Source organism: Rhinopithecus roxellana, chromosome 5 (genome assembly GCF_007565055.1).
Source record: "Rhinopithecus roxellana isolate Shanxi Qingling chromosome 5, ASM756505v1, whole genome shotgun sequence".
In the NCBI taxonomy this organism is placed as follows: Eukaryota; Metazoa; Chordata; class Mammalia; order Primates; family Cercopithecidae; genus Rhinopithecus; species Rhinopithecus roxellana.
The window spans coordinates 980,672-1,000,527 of NC_044553.1; the positions used below are offsets into that span (position 1 = coordinate 980,672).

At 40.3% G+C, this 19,856-nt stretch overlaps 1 gene segment (V, D, J or C); it reads right to left on the reverse strand.

Moving 5' to 3' along the window:
- Nucleotides 1–111: 111 nt before the first annotated feature.
- On the reverse strand, nt 112–5,258 carry LOC104678930. The segment is given in 3 exon segments: nt 316–348; nt 4,728–5,051; nt 5,135–5,258. Coding segments are annotated over 3 exon segments (405 nt in total).
- Between the last annotated feature and the right edge of the window lie 14,598 nt (nt 5,259–19,856).

The window sequence follows — 19,856 nt, forward strand, 5'->3', positions numbered from 1 at the left end:
AGCAATTTTAATTTTCTTCTGAGGAAGCTGAAATTGTGAAAGTAAAACAGTGTGACTGGACATGTCTCAGGTGAAGTTGTGTTCCGGAAAGTGTCTCCTGTCCTGGGCCGGATCCAGTAGGTGCACTCAGGCTCCAAATCCTAAAGCAGCGACTTGTATTCCTTAAACAGATGATATTCCAATGAGAAAGCTGTTCTCAGGTGAGCTGCAGAGCAGGGAGCAGGAGACGGAGGTGACCTTGGCTTCCCAGAATTGCTGAAACTTGAAGACCAAGGCCACCTCCTCATAGATGGAGCAGAGATCCACCTATGAGTACATCACATCAGCTTTATCTTCAGGAATCTTGGGCTGTGGGGGAGGTGAAGGAATGTGATTTATTCCTTTCTGCTAACCCAGTGTGCTTCAGAGAAAATGAATTGAAAATTTAATAAACATGCTTTTTGCCATAATGGGGAGAGAATGTGAATAATTCATGGCAATGCCAGTGGTCACTTCAGAGCTGGCAGAAGGAGCAAGTGCACAGCTGAGAGAAGGAAGCGCCCTGCCCCAGGAAGCAGGTGCGCTAAGACCATCCCCTGAAAACTGCCCTCCAGATGCCACGTGTCAGTGGAACCTGGGCCCGTGCCCGGGATTTTGTGCATAGTGTGGAGAGCAGAGCACAGCTCCATTCCTCCTCACTGTGTGACCTAGGATGGGACCTCTTCCTCTGAGATTCATTCTAACTAGGTGTTAAAATCAAATAACAGCAGTAACTTTACTTGTAAATTTTCTGGTAAGAGCCAGTGATGATCAGAATTGTTATCACCGTTGTTGTCCAAACCCTTAAATATCATAAAAACACCTGTGTGACCCCTCGTCTCAGACCTCAGAGGACCACCTCGCAGAGAGCACACTTGCTTTGTTCCTATTACAAGCATGGTATTAGAACTGGAAAGTATGTGTACCTTCTTATAGAGTTTATCTTAGTTATGTTACATTGGATGAAGTCAGAATCTGTGAGAGTTAGAAATTTGGCTGATGGGATATATAACCAAACTGTCGATGGTGTGTCTTCATTTCTCCCTGCTTATTATAGATAATGTGAGAGGACAGAGAAAAATTAAAGAGGAAACTATGGACCAATAGTCAGGTGTTTGATAAACAAAGGAGGTTTTCACATCTTCTGGAAACCCCATTAAATTAAATAAATTAAGGAACTTTAAGACATTTTTCCACATTCTGAATGCATGTATAATACAGACTTAGATTTAAATGCAAAAAGAGATAACACAGAAAATGGAAATTCGGCAGCAGATCATTTTGCCAATAGGCAGATTTAAACTAGTTTGTAATTTTACCTAAATATTCAAAGAATAAACCCCAGATTCAAATAAGAAATGATAAAATTTCAATGATTAATGACTGGTTGAGAGAAGCTTGAACTAACATTATTTTGATGAATCATACATCAATAACAAAATTTTATCCAGTGGTCCAAATTTTCAAGGGGCTGCATGAGTAAATAGTTTCTACCTCTCCTACCTGTGATTTCTGGCAGCATCTATCATCCTCTAAAACCCAGGGACCATTAAGAACAGAGACAGAAGTTTGAATACTATGAAGTTTTGAGAGACCCAAATTACTGCCTGGACTGATTGGTGAGGATGATCTCTATAAGCCTCGTCTTTGAAGAGTGTATGGTGGCTTTTGTTATAATGAACAGGTAGCAACAAAGACAGTCAAGGAAAATGAAGGAGGAGGGGAACATGGTCCAGACAGAAGAACAACATACAGATCTAGAAACTGGTATCAATGAAAAGGAAGCATATGGATTACCTGGAAGAAAATTTAAAGTAAATGTTAGAAACATGTTCAATGAGCTAGTGGCAACATGCAAGAACAATGTGAGAATTTTAATAGAGATAAAACATTTAAAAGATGACTAGGCAAAAATATTGATACCGAAGAACACGATAAGTCAGAGAAAATTTTTAAGAGGATTTTAGACCAGACTAGATTAAGTAATAGAAGAAACAGTAAACTCAAAGAAAGATCATTTGAAATAGTAGAGACAGAGAAGAAAAACTTAAATGAAAGAAATAAAAAAGAGTTAAAGACATATGAGTCAGGAAGCACAGTGAAAATGAAATTATGCATTGAGGAGTTATGCAAAGATAAGACAAAAGGGGTAGTGAAGGAAGAGGGTGAGAGAGAGACAGAGAGAGAGAGAGACAGAGCAGAGAGACAGAGAGAGACAGAGAGAGACAGAGCAAGAGAGGCAGAAGGGTTTTTAAAGAAGTAATAGCTTAGAAACTTTCTAAATCTGGAGAAGCAAATATTCGTCCACGTCCATGAAGCTCTACACATTTTAAATAAGGTAAACCAAATGAGAAAAATCAGAGATAGTTTGAAACCACATTGCTAAAGGAAAGGTTTTTGAAAACGGAAAGTAAAAGAGCAGAGGTAGCAGATTTTTTTCAGTTCAGAATGGAGAGGAATTATGTTCGATAATGTATGGTTTATTGATAGAGATTATGTCTGAGAATTGTATTTCTAGTCAATGTCCTCATTGTGAAAGCATCATAGGAAGAACTTATACAAACCTACAAGGAATATCCTACTACACATAGACTATGTGGAATAGTACAATGTTTCCAGACAACTAACCTGTACAGCGTGTTACTGCACCGAACACCGCAGGGAACTGAAACGTTGTGGTAAGTATCTCTCTATCCAAACACATGTAAATATGGAACATCCTTAGTGAAAATATGGTATTACAATGTTATGTGGCCACAAACATATATGTGGCCTATTGTTGACTGAAACATTGTTAGATGGCCCATGACTGTATTCAAATTGCTGAAAAACAAAGAAAACTCTGCCAACCAAGAAACTTTACCATGTAAATCTTTTTGTAAAATAAAGGATAGGTAAGACCTTTCCCAGAGAAGCAAAAACTAAAGGAATTCTTCAACACTGGGCCTACCTTAAACACCAAAGTGTCTCAACTAGGTCTGCAGAAAAATGACGTAGCTGCATCAGCTCCGTTCTGGCCTCTGCCGTGTGACGGTTTTGTGTGAATTTTCTTTCTGCTCTTTCAGAACCTTTTTTTCTCAACTTCTAACTCCATTCTCCTTTTAATTCTCAGTTTGTTGAAATGATTCATATTTAACTAAGAACACTAAAACCCTTGGGAAAAAAATTCATCTTAAACTCAACAAATTTAATTACCTGTCTTCACTGATGCCCATCTGTTCTTTTCTTGTTTTCCTATGGGATGTGGCCCTTGTTTCTACTTCAGTCCAGTCCTTAATTCCATATGCATGAGGCATCCAACCATCACACACCCAGGAACATCCTGGAGGAAGGGACCCTACCATCTGCCTCATCCGCCTTCAGGTGCACAGTGGCCATTCCTTCAGCTGTTGTATGTGCTTTAGGGCTTTCCATTTAAAAGTGTATTTCACTATCCCCCAAATAAAGTTCGTGGACCTTAAAAAGTGATGTGGTGCTGGGGGCATTGACAGCCAAATTTCATTGTAAGTCTCTTCTGCCCTTGGTAATTGAGGAAGACTGGGAAGAAGGGAACAAAACTCAGATCTCATGTAGCTCCTCATTTAGCAATACATTCAGTGCAAATTTAGAAAGTTGAAGACATAGAGTGATGTTGGTGTGGTTTTCTATGCCATACTAAGGAGAAAGCAGAAGATGATCAGTGATCCGTCTCCATCCAGGTGGTACCCATTGTCCATTAGTTAGGTCGTAATAAAAGATAAAAGACAACTTTTGTGACAAAGCCCCAAGGGCTTCATTAAAACACTTTGGCCAGAAATTGGCCAACAGGGACATGACAAGTCTTTGTATCAGAGCTACTCTTTTTTGCCTACTTTATGTAGAAGTCTGAGAGATGTGCCCAGCCTCAGGGGTCTGATTCTCCATCCAGGGGACAGCGTTAACAGAGTTATGAGTTATGTGGTATTAGTCGGTCTGGGTCGTCATAAGAAGACAACACGGAGTGGGAGGCTGAAGCAACAAATATTGATTTTCTTGCAATTCTGAAGTCTAAATGTTGAAGATCAAGGTGCTGGCAGGGTTGGTTCTTGGTGCGGCTTCTTCCTGGTATGCACTGGGCCACCTTCTAATACACTGCGTCTCCACATGGCCTCTTCTCTGCATGCACGTGAAAAGTGAGAGGTCTCTGGTGTCTCTTCCTCTTCTTATAAAGACAGCACGTCTATTGCATTAGGTTCTCACACTTCTGACCACATTCAACCTTAATTGTATCATTAAAATTCCAATATAGATCCACGGAATTTAAGGTTTAAGCATATGAACTTCAAAGAGGGCACAATTCAATTTATGATACAAACCAAGAGGTGGTGAGAAGCATTAGAATATATATTTTTTTAATCACTAAGGAATAATGGGTCATGCAGGAACTTGTAGGAAAGTTCCTAGTAATCGGTGCAACTTCAATTGTAAGAGGAAAATGTGCCTTCCTCCTTTCTTTTCTGGCAGGAGAATTTGAGGAAGCAGAACCACAGATATCAGTCCTGGGGACAGCTGAGGTGCTGGTGAGGAGGGAGAGCACTGAGCAGAAGAGGAAGCCCAGCCCTCCCTGCACCTGCTCCTGACCCGGCCTCGGGCTCTGTGGTCCCCGCGCGCCCCCTGCTGGTCCTGAGCGGCACCTGCGCCCGCCCCCTCCGCCGCCCTGCAGGGAGGTTTGTGTCTGGGCTCACACTCACCTCCCCTCACTGTGTCTCTCGCACAGTAATACACGGCCGTGTCCGCGGCGGTCACAGAGCTCAGCTTCAGGGAGAACTGGTTCTTGGACGTGTCTGTTGAAATGGTGACTCGACTCTTGAGGGACGGGTTGTAGTAGGTGCTCCCACCACTACCATAGATATACCCAATCCACTCCAGTCCCTTCCCTGGGGGCTGGCGGATCCAGCTCCAGTAGTAACCATCGCTGATAGAGCCACCAGAGACAGCGCAGGTGAGGGACAGGGTCTCCGAAGGCTTCACCACTGCTGGGCCCGACTCCTGCAGCTGCACCTGGGACAGGACCCCTGTGAACAGAGAGACCCACAGTGAGCCCTGGGATCAGAGACAGCCTCCCACATTGTCATATCTGCATCCCCGAGACACTCACATTTGGGAGCTGCCACCAGGAGGAGGAAGAACCACAGGTGCTTCATGTTCTTGCACAGGATGTCCATGACTCTCACAGAGCATTTCCCATGTGAGCAGGGCCCTGAATTTAAGGAAATGTGTGGTGGTTTCCTGTGGGTGCCTAAGTGAGGATTTGCATGTGGGTGGTGCCTTTGTATGGAGAGGTGAAAAGGGATGAGGGAGGCCCCAGGCTTTGGGGCTCACCCTGAGAGGAGGATGCTGGCTGTGCCCTCTGAGAACTCAGTTCTCTTCCTGGGGCCTCCCCTCACCAAGTCCAGAGTCCTCTTCTTCCAGGTAGGGAGATGTGCTGAAGGAGCTGGTCTGGGAGATGAGTGTGATCATGGATCAAGGACAGATTTTGGCACAGGTTCAATGCTGCTCTACCCGTGAAGATTTATATGAAACCAACCAAACATCCAGGTTATCTAAAGTGTCAAATCTCCATTCAAAACATTAGGGCAGCAGCTAAATATATTCGTCACAGTGAATTTATACAAGCCTACATCCATGCAATGTTCATGGTAATTCAGAATATCCATTATGGTTAGAGGGAATATATCTGTCCCAGAGAGTGAGTCATAAAAAAAAAAAAAAAATCTGAGTCCTTCCCTTTTGTGACCGTTTGAAATTTGGGATTCTGTCTGCAGTCTCAGGAGAAGGTAGTGGGATGTATCTCCAACTGTCTCAATGTGTGACACTGAGAATGTGGGCTGACCTTTATACACTTCTGTGTGAATAGATGTAGACTGGGGATCACAGTGACAATTTCAATCAAAAACTGTAATAGGTCAGCACAGGAGCATAGTCTCATCATGAAGATTAGTGCAATTGCCTTTCCTGGGAACAAGAGAGGATATCTGTGAGCCCTCCCCTCTGAGAGCACAAGGAACTCTGGTTCTTCCCTGACAGGTCACACTTCTGAAACATGGCTGGACAATGACACTCAAGCCCAGAGTCCTTACCCATATATTTATCATGTCAAGTACACCTGTGTCTGAAAGACTTTCTCCTTTATTGAATTGCATGAACATACCTTAGAGTTTGCGGTATTGCAACTTGGGCATTTAACATTAGTTTGGTGAATTATATAATAAATAATCTATCTCCATCAGATAAATTTTTATTTACAGAGAATAATTCATAGGCTTGTAGACATCTATGTCGGTGTGTACAGGATTGCTAGTATATGCTCATACACAGAACAGAAGAAATAATTCTATTTTGTGGAAAGAAAACCATTGAACTCATAGATTTGGAGAGTAGAAGGATGGTTCCCTGAGGCTGTGGGGGATAATGGGGGAGATGTGAAGAAAGTGTAGACTGTTAATGAGTACAAAATGAATTTAGAAAGAATGAATGAGACCATCATCTGATAGCACAACAAAGTGATTACAGTCAATAATAATTTAATTTTTACAGTTTAACAAAAAGAGTGTAATTGGAGTTCTTGAAACACCAAAGACAAATGCTTCAGTGGACAGGTACTCCATTTACTATGATGAGATTATTACACATCACATGCCTATATCAAAGTATCACATGTACCCCATAATTACATACACTTACAATATATCCACAATAAACTATAAGTAATTTTTTTGAAAAAGCATAAACACTTCTACTACCATCACAGCTGGGTCTCACCTGCAAGCACCAGTCCTGTTCTGATGTTGACAGGTAAAATCTTATAAAAAATCTGCTATCACAAGTGTATAACACTTGATAGTGTACTTAACCTGCAAGGATAAGTGGTTTATCTCTGTCCAGCTTTGTCCCTGTCTCAGGAAATGAGCAGAGAACTCAGGCCCCTATGCTTTCCACAGGCCAGTCCATTGCCTGAGGTAGTAGAACGCTTCTCCCTCTACACAGATATCAAACATGTACTCATCTTCTTCTGCCATAGTTAGCTCATCTCTGTAAGGGCCACCTACTACCTTGAAGGTTGAACTGCACAATTCCATACAAAATCTGCTGACACAAACGCATACCACAGGGAAATGAGAAACGCTTCCTTATGCTTCCACTATCTGAGCCCTGATGCCTCCACTATCTGAGCCCTGCAGGAGGCAGTGAGCCTGCTCACAGGCCCAGTATCATTACTACAAACATCATTTCAGAAAGCCATGAAGTAGTCTCAGGCGGAGCAAGATGGCCGAATAGGAACAGCTCCAGTCTCCAACTCCCAGCGCAAGCAACACAGAAGACCGGTGATTTCTGCATTTTCAACTGAGGTACTGGGGTCATCTCACCAGGGAGTGCCGGACAATCGGTGCTGGTCAGCTGCTGCAGCCCGACCAGCGAGAGCTGAAGCAGGGCGAGGCATCGCCTCACCTGGGAAGCACAAGGGGGAAGGGAATCCCTTTTCCTAGCCAGGGGAACTGAGACACACAACACCTGGAAAATCGGGTAACTCCCACCCCAATACTGCACTTTAAGCAAACGGGCACACCAGGAGAATATATCCCACACCTGGCCGGGAGGGTCCCACGCCCATGGAGCCTCCCTCATTGCTAACACAGCAGTCTGCGATCTAACCGCAAGGCAGCAGCGAGGCTGGGGGAGGGGCGCCTGCCATTGCTGAGGCTTAAGTAGGTAAACAAAGCTGCTGGGAAGCTCGAACTGGGTGGAGCTCACAGCAGCTCAAGGAAACCTGCCTGTCTCTGTAGACTCCACCTCTGGGGACAGGGCACAGCTAAACAACAACAAAAAAAGCAGCAGAAACCTCTGCAGATGCAAACGACTCTGTCTGAGAGCTTTGAAGAGAGCAGTGGATCTCCCAACACGGAGGCTGAGATCTGAGAACAGACAGACTGCCTGCTCAAGTGGGTCCCTGACCCCTGAGTAGCCTCACTGGGAGACATCCCCCACTAGGGGCAGTCTGACACCCCACACCTCACAGGGTGAAGTACACCCCTGAGAGGAAGCTTCCAAAGTAAGAATCAGACAGGTACACTCGCTGTTCAGCAATATTCTATCTTCTGCAACCTCTGCTGCTGATACCCAGGCAAACAGGGTCTGGAGTGGACCTCAAGCAATCTCCAACAGACCAACAGACAGTCCTTCTGACAGTCAGAAGGAAAACTATCAAACAGGAAGGACACCTATACCAAAACCCCATCAGTACGTCACCATCATCAAAGACCAGAGACAGATAAAACCACAAAGATGGGGAAAAAGCAGGGCAGAAAAGCTGGAAATTCAAAAAATAAGAGCGCATCTCCCCCTGCAAAGGAGCGCAGCCCATCGCCAGCAACAGATCAAACCTGGTCAGAGAATGACTGACGAGATGAGAGAAGAGGCTTCAGTCCATCAAACTTCTCAGAGCTAAAGGAGGAATTATGTACCCAGCACAAAGAAACTAAAAATCTTGAAAAAAGAGTGGAAGAATTGACAGCTAGACTAATTAATGCAGAGAAGGTCATAAACGAAATGACAGAGATGAAAACCATGACATGAGAAACACGTGACAAATGCACAAGCTTCAGTAACCGACTCGATCAACTGGAAGAAAGAGTATCAGCGATTGAGGATCAAATGAATGAAATGAAGCGAGAAGAGAAACCAAAAGAAAAAAGAAGAAAAAGAAATGAACAAAGCCTGCAAGAAGTATGGGATTATATAAAAAGACCAAATCTATGTCTGATTGGGGTGCCTGAAAGTGAGGGGGAAAATGGAACCAAGTTGGAAAACACTCTGCAGGATATCATCCAGGAGAACTTCCCAAACTAGTAAGGCAGGCCAACATTCAAATTCAGGAAATACAGAGAACACCACAAAGATACTCCTCGAGAAGAGCAACTCCAAGACACGTAATTGCCAGATTCACCAAAGTTGAAATGAAGGAAAAAATCTTAAGGGCAGCCAGAGAGAAAGGTCGGGTTACCCACAAAGGGAAGCCCATCAGACTAACAGCAGATCTCTCGGCAGAAACTCTACAAGCCAGAAGAGAGTGGGGGCCAATATTCAACGTTCTTAAAGAAAAGAATTTTAAACCCAGAATTTCATATCCAGCCAAACTAAGTTTCATTAGTGAAGGAGAAATAAAATCCTTTACAGACAAGCAAATGCTTAGAGATTTTGTCACCACCAGGCCTGCCTTACAAGAGACCCTGTAGGAAGCCCTAAACATGGAAAGGAACAACCGGTACCAGCCATTGCAAAAACATGCCAAAATGTAAAGACCATCGAGGCTAGGAAGAAACTGCATCAACTAATGAGCAAAATAACCAGTTAATATCATAATGACAGGATCAAGTTCACACATAACAATATTAACCTTAAATGTAAATGGACTAAATGGTCCAATTAAAAGACACAGACTGGCAAACTGGATAAAGAGTCAAGACCCATCAGTCTGCTGTATTCAGGAGACCCATCTCACATGCAGATACATACATAGGCTCTAAATAAAGGGATGGAGGAAGATCTACCAAGCAAATGGAGAACAAAAAAAAGGAGGGATTGCAATACTACTCTCTGATAAAACAGACTTTAAACCATCAAAGATCAAAAGAGACAAAGAAGGACACTACATAATGGTAAAGGGATCAATTCAACAAGAAGAGCTAACCCTCCTAAATATATATGCACCCAATACAGGAGCACCCAGATTCATAAAGCAAGTCCTTAGAGACTTACAAAGAGACTTAGACTCCCATACAATAATAATGGGAGACTTCAACACTCCACTGTCAACATTAGACAGATCAACGAGACAGAAAGTTAACAAGGATATCCAGGAATTGAACTCATCTCTGCACCAAGCGGACCTAATAGACATCTATAGAACTCTCCAACCCAAGTCAACAGAATATACATTCTTCTCAGCATCACATCGCACTTATTCAAAAATTGACCACATAATTGGAAGTAAAGCACTCCTCAGCAAATGTACAAGAACAGAAATTATAACAAACTGTCTCTCAGACCACAGTGCAATCAAACTAGAACTCAGGACTAAGAAACTCAATCAAAACCGCTCAACTACATGGAAACTGAACAACCTGCTCCTGAATGACTACTGGGTACACAACGAAATGAAAGCAGAAATAAAGATGTTCTTTGAAACCAATGAGAACAAAGATACAACATACCAGAATCTCTGGAACACATTTAAAGCAGTGTGTAGAGGGAAATTTATAGCACTAAATGCCCACAAGAGAAAGCAGGAAAGATCTAAAATTGACACTCTAACATCACAATTAAAAGAACTAGAGAGGCAAGAGCAAACACATTCAAAAGCTAGCAGAAGGCAAGAAATAACTAAGATCAGAGCCGAACTGAAGGAGATAGAGACACAAAAAACCCTCCAAAAAATCAATGAATCCAGGAGTTGGTTTTTTGAAAAGATCAACAAAATTGACAGACCGCTAGCAAGACTAATAAAGAAGAAAAGAGAGAGGAATCAAATAGACTGCAATAAAAAATGATAAAGGGGATATCACCACCGACCCCACAGAAATACAAACTACCATCAGAGAATACTATAAACACCTCTATGCAAATCAACTAGAAAATCTAGAAGAAATGGATAATTTCCTGGACACTTACACTCTCCCAAGACTAAACCAGGAAGAAGTTGAATCCCTGAATAGACCAATAGCAGGCTCTGAAATTGAGGCAATAATTAATAGCCTACCCACCAAAAAAAGTCCAGGACCAGATGGATTCACAGCTGAATTCTACCAGAGGTACAAGGAGGAGCTGGTAGCATTCCTTCTGAAACTATTCCAATCAATAGAAAAAGAGGGAATCCTCCCTAACTCATTTTATGAGGCCAACAGCATCCTGATACCAAAGCCTGACAGAGACACAACAAAAAAAGAGAATTTTAGACCAATATCCCTGATGAACATCGATGCAAAAATTCTCAATAAAATACTGGCAAACCGGATTCAGCAGCACATCAAAAAGCTTATCCACCATGATCAAGTGGGCTTCATACCTGGGATGCAAGGCTGGTTCAACATTCGCAAATCAATAAACGTAATCCAACATATAAACAGAACCAAAGACAAGAACCACATGATTATCTCAATAGATGCAGAAAAGGCTTTTGACAAAATTCAACAGCCCTTCATGCTAAAAACGCTCAATAAATTCAGTATTGATGGAACGTACCTCAAAATAATAAGAGCTATTTATGACAAACCCACAGCTAATACCATACTGAATGGGCAAAAACTGGAAAAATTCCCTTTGAAAACTGGCACAAGACAGGGATGCCCTCTCTCACCACTCCTATTCAACATAGTCTTGGAAGTTCTGGCTAGGGCAATCAGGCAAGAGAAAGAAATCAAGGGTATTCAGTTAGGAAAAGAAGAAGTCAAATTGTCCCTGTTTGCAGATGACATGATCATATATTTAGAAAACCCCATTGTCTCAGCCCAAAATCTCCTTAAGCTGATAAGCAACTTCAGCAAAGTCTCAGGATACAAAATTAATGTGCAAAAATCACAAGCATTCTTATACACCAGTAACAGACAAACAGAGAGCCAAATCATGAATGAACTTCCATTCACAATTGCTTCAAAGAGAATAAAATACCTAGGAATCCAACTTACAAGGGATGTAAAGGACCTCTTCAAGGAGAACTACAAACCACTGCTCAGTGAAATAAAAGAGGACACAAACAAATGGAAGAACATATCATGCTGATGGATAGGAAGAATCAATATCGTGAAAATGGCCATACTGCCCAAGGTTATTTATAGATTCAATGCCATCTCCATCAAGCTACCAATGAGTTTCTTCACAGAATCGGAAAAAACTGCTTTAAAGTTCATACGGAACCAAAAAAGAGCCCGCATTGCCAAGACAATCCTAAGTCAAAAGGACAAAGCTGGAGGCATCACGCTACCTGACTTCAAACTATACTACAAGGCTACAGTAACCAAAACAGCATGGTACTGGTACCAAAACAGAGATATAGACCAACGGAACAGAACAGAGTCCTCAGAAATAATACCACACATCTACAGCCATCTGATCTTTGACAAACCTGAGAGAAACAAGAAATGGGGAAAGGATTCCCTATTTAATAAATGGTGCTGGGAAAATTGGCTAGCCATAAGTAGAAAGCTGAAACTGGATCCTTTCCTTACTCCTTATACGAAGATTAATTCAAGGTGGATTAGAGACTTAAATGTTAGACCTAATACCATAAAAACCCTAGAAGAAAATCTAGGTAGTACCATTCAGGACATAGGCATGGGCAAGGACTTCATGTCTAAAACACCAAAAGCAATGGCAACAAAAGCCAAAATTGACAAATGGGATCTAATTAAACTAAAGAGCTTCTGCACAGCAAAAGAAACTACCATCAGAGTGAACAGGCAACCTACAGAATGGGAGAAAATTTTTGCAATCTACTCATCTGACAAAGGGCTAATATCCAGAATCTACAAAGAACTCAAACAAATATACAAGAAAAAAACAAACAACCCCATCAAAAAGTGGGCAAAGGATATGAACAGACATTTCTCAAAAGAAGACATTCATACAGCCAACAGACACATGAAAAAATGCTCATCATCACTCGCCATCAGAGAAATGCAAATCAAAACCACAATGAGATACCATCTCACACCAGTTAGAATGGCAATCATTAAAAAGTCAGGAAACAACAGATGTTGGAGAGGATGTGGAGAAATAGGAATACTTTTACACTGTTGGTGGGATTGTAAACTAGTTCAACCATTATGGAAAACAGTATGGCAATTCCTCAAGGATCTAGAACTAGATGTACCATATGACCCAGCCATTCCACTACTGGGTATATACCCAAAGGATTATAAATTTTTCTACTACAAAGACACATGCACACGTATGTTCATCGCGGCACTATTCACAATAGCAAAGACTTGGAATCAACCCAAATGTCCATCTGTGACAGACTGGATTAAGAAAATGTGGCACATATACACCATGGAATACTATGCAGCCATAATAAAGGATGAGTTTGCGTCCTTTGTAGGGACATGGATGCAGCTGGAAACCATCATTCTTAGCAAACTATCACAAGAACAGAAAACCAAACACCGCGTGTTCTCACTCATAGGTGGGAACTGAACAATGAGATCACTTGGAATCGGGAAGGGGAACATCACACACTGGGGCCTATCATGGGGAGGGGGGAGGGGGGAGGGATTGCATTGGGAGTTATACATGATATAAATGATGAATTGATGGGTGCTGACGAGTTGATGGGTGCAGCACACCAACATGGCACAAGTATACATATGTAACAAACCTGCACGTTATGCACATGTACCCTAGAACTTAAAGTATAATAAAAATAAATAAATAAATAAATAAAATGACTATCTTTAATGAATAACCAAAGGAGGAGCAACAGTACCATCTAGTATGTAATGAATAATAAGTATTTGTATTACCCAATTAACTAGAAAACCTAAGAAACAAAATTTGTGTCTGTTTTCCTATGGACAATAAACAAAATCAATATGGGCAATAAGTCTAGCCAAAATAAACAGAACATTATGAAACGACTGACTTAGAGAGTTATCTACTGACATGTCTTCAAAACAAAACTAACAAATAACAACACTGTACTATTTCTCATATACAGGTATACAGGCAAAGTTTTCATGACAAATCACAACAAAAGCACACATTGGCAAATGGGTTCTAACTAATTTTAAGAGCTTCTGCACAGCAAAAGAAACTAGCAACTGAGTAAACAGGCATCCTACAGAATGGGAGAGAAGTTTTGCAAACTATGCATGTGACAAAGGTCTAATTTCTAGCATCCATAAGAAACTTAAATTTACAAGAAAAAAACAATGCATTAAAAAGTGGGTAAAATACATGAGGCCGGGCGCAGTGCCTCACACCTGTAATCATAGCACTTTGGGAGGCCAAGGTGAGTGGATCACGAGGTCAGAAGATCGAGACCATCCAGGCTAACATGGTGAAACTCCGTCTCTACTAAAAATACAAAAGATTAGCCGGGAGTGGTGGCGGACACCTGTAGTCCCAGCGAGTAAGGAGGCTGAGGCAGGAGAATGGCATGAACCTGGGAGGCGGAGCTTGCAGTGAGCCGAGATCGTGCCACTGCAACTGCACTCCAGCCTGGCCGAGGGAGCTAGACTCCGTCTCAAAAAAAAAAAAAAAAAAAAAAAGTTGGCAAAATACTTCAACAAACACTTCGCAAAAGAAGACATACATGTTGCCTACAAGCCTATGAAAAAAAGCTCAATTTCAATATCGTTCTGGGACAACAAAAAACTTTATTGATCATACATCTAATATTGGAAATTTAGTTTCCATATTTATGCTATTTCGATGACTCTGCAATCAGTATCTCCCACATGCAAACTTTTGCTGTTTTAAAAATTTTCCTTAATATGAAGTCGGAAATAACGGAATCAAGACTAAGAACTATGTGTCTTTTAAAATATTTGGTTATATACCTGTGCATAATTTATAATACCCGTAGCAGCCTGAGAATTTATGGTTTTAGTACAATTTCACAAGAATTTTAAGGTTGTTAACATACTAGGTTTAAATGGTACTTCAAATTTTGATTAATTTGTTGCCGGGCACAGTGGCTCATGCCTGTAATCCCAGCACTTTGGGAGCATGAGGCGAGTGGATCACTTGAGGTCAGGAGTTCACGACCTGTCTAGCCAAAATGGTGAAACCCCGTTTCTACTAAAAATACAGAAATTAGCTGTGTGTGGTGGGGCATCCCTGTAATCCCAGCTACTCTGGAGGCTGAGCCAGAAGAATCACTTGAACCCGGGAGATGAAGCTTGCGGTGAGCTGAGATCACGCCACTGCACTCCTGCACTTCAGCCTGGGTGACAGAGCAAGACTCTGTCTCAAAAAAAGAGAAAAAAAAAAATCAAAATTTTGATTAACTTGTGATTATTTTATTTCTAAGACAGTTAAACAACTTTCCTTATGTTGAACATTTTTATACTTTGAATGTGGAGATGGGGTGAAGATGTGGGGAAAAGATAATACAACAGTTTGAAATTAAAAACAGATACATGATTTCTTTAACACAACCTTATCATAAGACTAATTCCAATTTGAATATTATCTATTCAATCCAATGATTAAATACAGAAAATAGCAAGTTTAGTTAATATTATTTTGTAGGTTTATTGGCAAAAATAGTTGATCCCTGTGTCAAGTTCTGTAAAATTAATTAGTAGTCAATGATGAAGGTATTCAAACAGAATACTCATTTAATCACTAGTAAATCAAAGTACAATTTACTCATTCTCCGAAATCTGATTTATTTATTAATGCTTTATTAATATTGAAATTGGAAAAAAAATCACTCAGGTATAGGTATATATTAGGTGATACAATTATATTATGTTTTGCTTTATTTGAGACATTCTGTTTTCATTAATTACTAGTCATATAGGGCCTAATATTTTAAAATTTTCCATTATTCAAGTTATTATTCTATCAGATTTTTTTTTCATTTTTATATATATTTTCCAGAGTTGTTATATTTGTATGTTTGTAAGCAAGATAAATAAACAAAATTAATCATAAAAAAAAGAAAGAAAGCCATGAAGTAAAGGCTGTCTATAGGCAAGGAACTCTTACAGAGTCTTTGCCACTGAGAAAACCAAGAACCAAAATCAAAAGACCCACACAATATACATTGTATTCGTATTCTAAAGGGGAAAATAGTTTTCATTAAAACTAAAGTAAATTCAAAAATCATGGGAAGAGAGAATTTAGCCTATGAGAAAGAAACAGAGAAACACTTCTGGAAGTATATAAAAAACAGAGTGTTACAACACCCCCTGCCAAATTGTATTAACTCTCCAGGCAATAAGACTACACAAAATGATATTTTGAAATCTCAGGTAAAGAATTAAAAACACTGATTTTTAAAAACCTCAATGAAATCCAATCGAAAGTTGGGAACAAACACACAAAAATCAGAACACCAATTTAGGAGTTACTTAAGAGTTTGATTTTTTAAAACGAACTCTGGAAATAAAAAAATTATCAAATTAATTATAATTTACAGCTTAAAATTTTAACAATGGACTACATTAAATTTGGGAAAGCATCACAGCTTAAAGACAGGTATTTCAATTTAACCCAGTAAGATAAAGATAAAGAAAAAAGTTAAAAATAAACCCATTGGAAAGTAGAGGATTATGTCAAACAACTGAACCACTGAGTCATAGATTTTCCTGAATAAATAAAAAAGTAAATAGTTTGGAGAACTTATTTGAGGAAATAATTGAAAAACAATTCCTAGTCTTTCTAGAGATTTACACATACAGATAAAAGAGGCCCATAAAACTCCAAAACATTGCATTGGAAAACAGAAGTCACCATTATCTATAATTGTCAGAGTATCTAAAGTCAATAGGAAGAAAATAATTCTAAAATTAATAAAAGTTTCTGATAATCTATAAGAAATCTTACTACACTAATGGTGTATTTCTCAGCATAAACCTGATCAGATAGAAGAGATTGGAGTCCTGATTTCAAACTTCTTAAATTAAAAAATGTGTCAAGAATACTTTTTCTACCCTGCTAGACAAAGCTTCATAAATGAAGGAGAAATAAAGCATGTCTCAGACAAACGAATACTAAGGGAACTCATCAACGCTAGACCAGACATACAGGAAGTCATACATTTCATAGAGAAGGAAAAAATAGTCAAGACACGGAGAACATGTATTTTTTCCAATCAGATGTCACCAAATTTCGTATACAGTATTATGACCTGTGTCATTAGTATAAATTACTAATATTTTGTGTAATATTACAACTGAGAACAATTTTAAAAGAAAAAAGTATATTTGAGAGCACATGAACTAAACTGAATGTATTTTCAATTTTGGTCCAACTATTGCACCTCTAATAATACCCTGGTTTTGAGTGGCGCTTTGGAAAAAATATTTTTTTTTTGAGACGAAATTTCGCTCTTGTTGCCCAGGCTGGAGTGCAATGGCACGATCTCCACTCACTGCAACCTCCGCCTCCCAGTTTCAAGCAATTCTCCTGCCTCAGCCTCCCAAGTAGCTGGGATAAAAGGCATGCACCACCACGCCCGGCTAACCCCCCGGTTAAAATAGAGACCATAAGACTGACAGACTAGACTCTCCATGGCAGTAAGATGTCAAATTGTAAACAAGACCTAAGGCCTTGCCAGACATGTATTTTGCCAAATAAAAGAGGACACAAACAAATGGAAGAACATTCCATACTCATGGAGAGGAAGAATCAATATTGTGAAAATGGCCATACTGCACAAGGTAATTTATAGATTCAATGCCATCCTCATTAAGCTACCAATGATGCTCTTCACAGAATTGGAAAAAAACTACTTTAAAGTTCATATGGATCCAAAAAAGAGCCCGCATTGCCAAGACAATCCTAAGTCAAAAGGACAAAGCTGGAGGCATCATGCTACCTGACTTCAAACTATACTACAAGGCTACAGTAACCAACACAGCATGGTACTGGTACCAAAACAGAGATATAGACCAATGGAACAGAACAGAGACCTCAGAAAGAATACCACACTTCTACAACCATCTGATCTTTGACAAACCTGACAAAAACAAGAAACAGGGAAAGGATTCTCTGTTTAAGAAATGGTGCTGGGAAAACTGGCTGACCATAAGTAGAAAGTTGAAACTGGATCCCTTCCTTACACCTTATACAAAAATTAATTCAAGATGGATTAGAGACTTAAACGTTAGAACAAAACCATAAAAACCCTAGAAGAAAACCTAGGTAATACCATTCAGGACATAGGCATGGGCAAGAACTTCATGTCTAAAACACCAAAGCAATGGCAACAAAAGCCAAAATTGACAAATGGGATCTAATTAAACTAAAGAGCTTCTGCACAGCAAAAGAAACTACCATCAGTGTGAACAGGCAACCTACAGAATGGGAGAAAATTTTTGCAATCTACTCATCTGGCAAAGGGCTAATATCCAAAACCTACAAAGAACTCAAGCAAATTTACAAGAAAAAAACAAACAACCCCATCAAAAAGTGGGCAAAGGATATCAACAGACACTTCTCAAAAGAGGACATTAATGCAGCCAACAGACACATGAAAAAATTCTCATCATCACTGGCCATCAGAGAAATGCAAATCAAAACTACTACAAGATACTCTCACACCAGTTAGAATGGTGATCATTAAAAAGTCACGAAACAACAGGTGCTTTAGAGGATAGGAGCACTTTTACACTGTTGGTGGGACTGTAAACTAGTTCAACCACTGTGGAAGACAGTGTAGCAATTCCTCAAGGATCTAGAACTAGAAATACCATTGACCCTGCCATCCCATTACTGAGTATATATCCAAAGGATTATAAATCATGGTGCTATAAAGACACACGCACATGTATGTTTATTACGGCTCTATTCACAATAGCAAAGACTTGGAACCAACCCAAATGTCCAACAAGGACAGACTGGATTAAGAAAATGTGAAACATATACACCATGGAATACTATGCAGCCATAAAACAGGATGAGTTCATGTCCTTTGTAGGGACATGGATGCAGCTGGAAACCATCATTCTCAGCAAACTATTGCAAGAACAGAAAACCAAACACCACAGTGTTCTTACTCATAGGTGGGAACTGAACAATGAGAATACTTGGACAGAGGAAGGGGAACATCACACACTGGAGCCTGTTGTGGGATGCGGGGATGGGGAAGGGATAAGCATTAGGAGATATACCTAATGTAAATGATGAGTTAACGGGTGCAGCACACTAACATGGTAACAAATCTGCACGTTGTGCACATGTACCCTAGAACATAAAATATATTAATAAAAAAAGAGAGTAGAGGGTGTTCAACTGATGAATAAATTGGTGCATGGAACCATACATGCCGATGATGGGTTGGGGGTGATAGCGTGTGTTCAGAGGTCAGTGACAGATTACAGTAGGGTTGAGACTGGGAAGAGGTGTGATACCAACATGGAGGGTAAATTGTACTTTTGCAGAAGAACTGCAGAACGTAGGATTGGAGTCTTTGCTAGAGAAATCAAAGTTCTGAAAACAGAAAAGTCTTGTGTTTGTCGCTACAATCTTAGCTCTCTCAAAAATACCCAACATAATTAATTTATACCCTACTGTGTGTATAGCTGATCATTTTCTCCTTCAGTATACAGAGGTTATTTGTGATATTTTGAAGCAAGAAGCTGACCTGAGACCTTCAGAATAAACTGATGACTGTGGATAATGAAAAGGCTCCCCCAGGACATTGATTCAGCACCCCTGCCTGTCTCATTCCTTCTTCTCTTTCTTTTTATTATACGCTATCGTGATAAACAATTTTATTTTCTTTAGGTCTGTTTGCTTTTCACACATAGTGGACCCCTTATCTCTCTTTTTCACTCATTTTCTTTAAGCTGTTAGAGAGAATAAAGTGTCAGCTCCCTTATCTGATGCCAGTGTGAAGTTTAAATCACACAAACTCCTTCTCCGGAGTAGAAACGCCCCCGCCCCACCCCCCGACACCACCACCAAATCATTTTAAAGTCCTGATCCAGCCTCCTTTCCTGTTCCATTGAGGAAATTCCAGCTTGGAATGTCTTGAGAGGCCTGCGCTGCTCTCAGCAGACAATAACAGTGTTGGTAAATCTTTCCATGATCACCTGAGGTGTGAGTGTGGCACTGTCAGACTTGACACCCACACTAACCATTGGTGGGGTCTC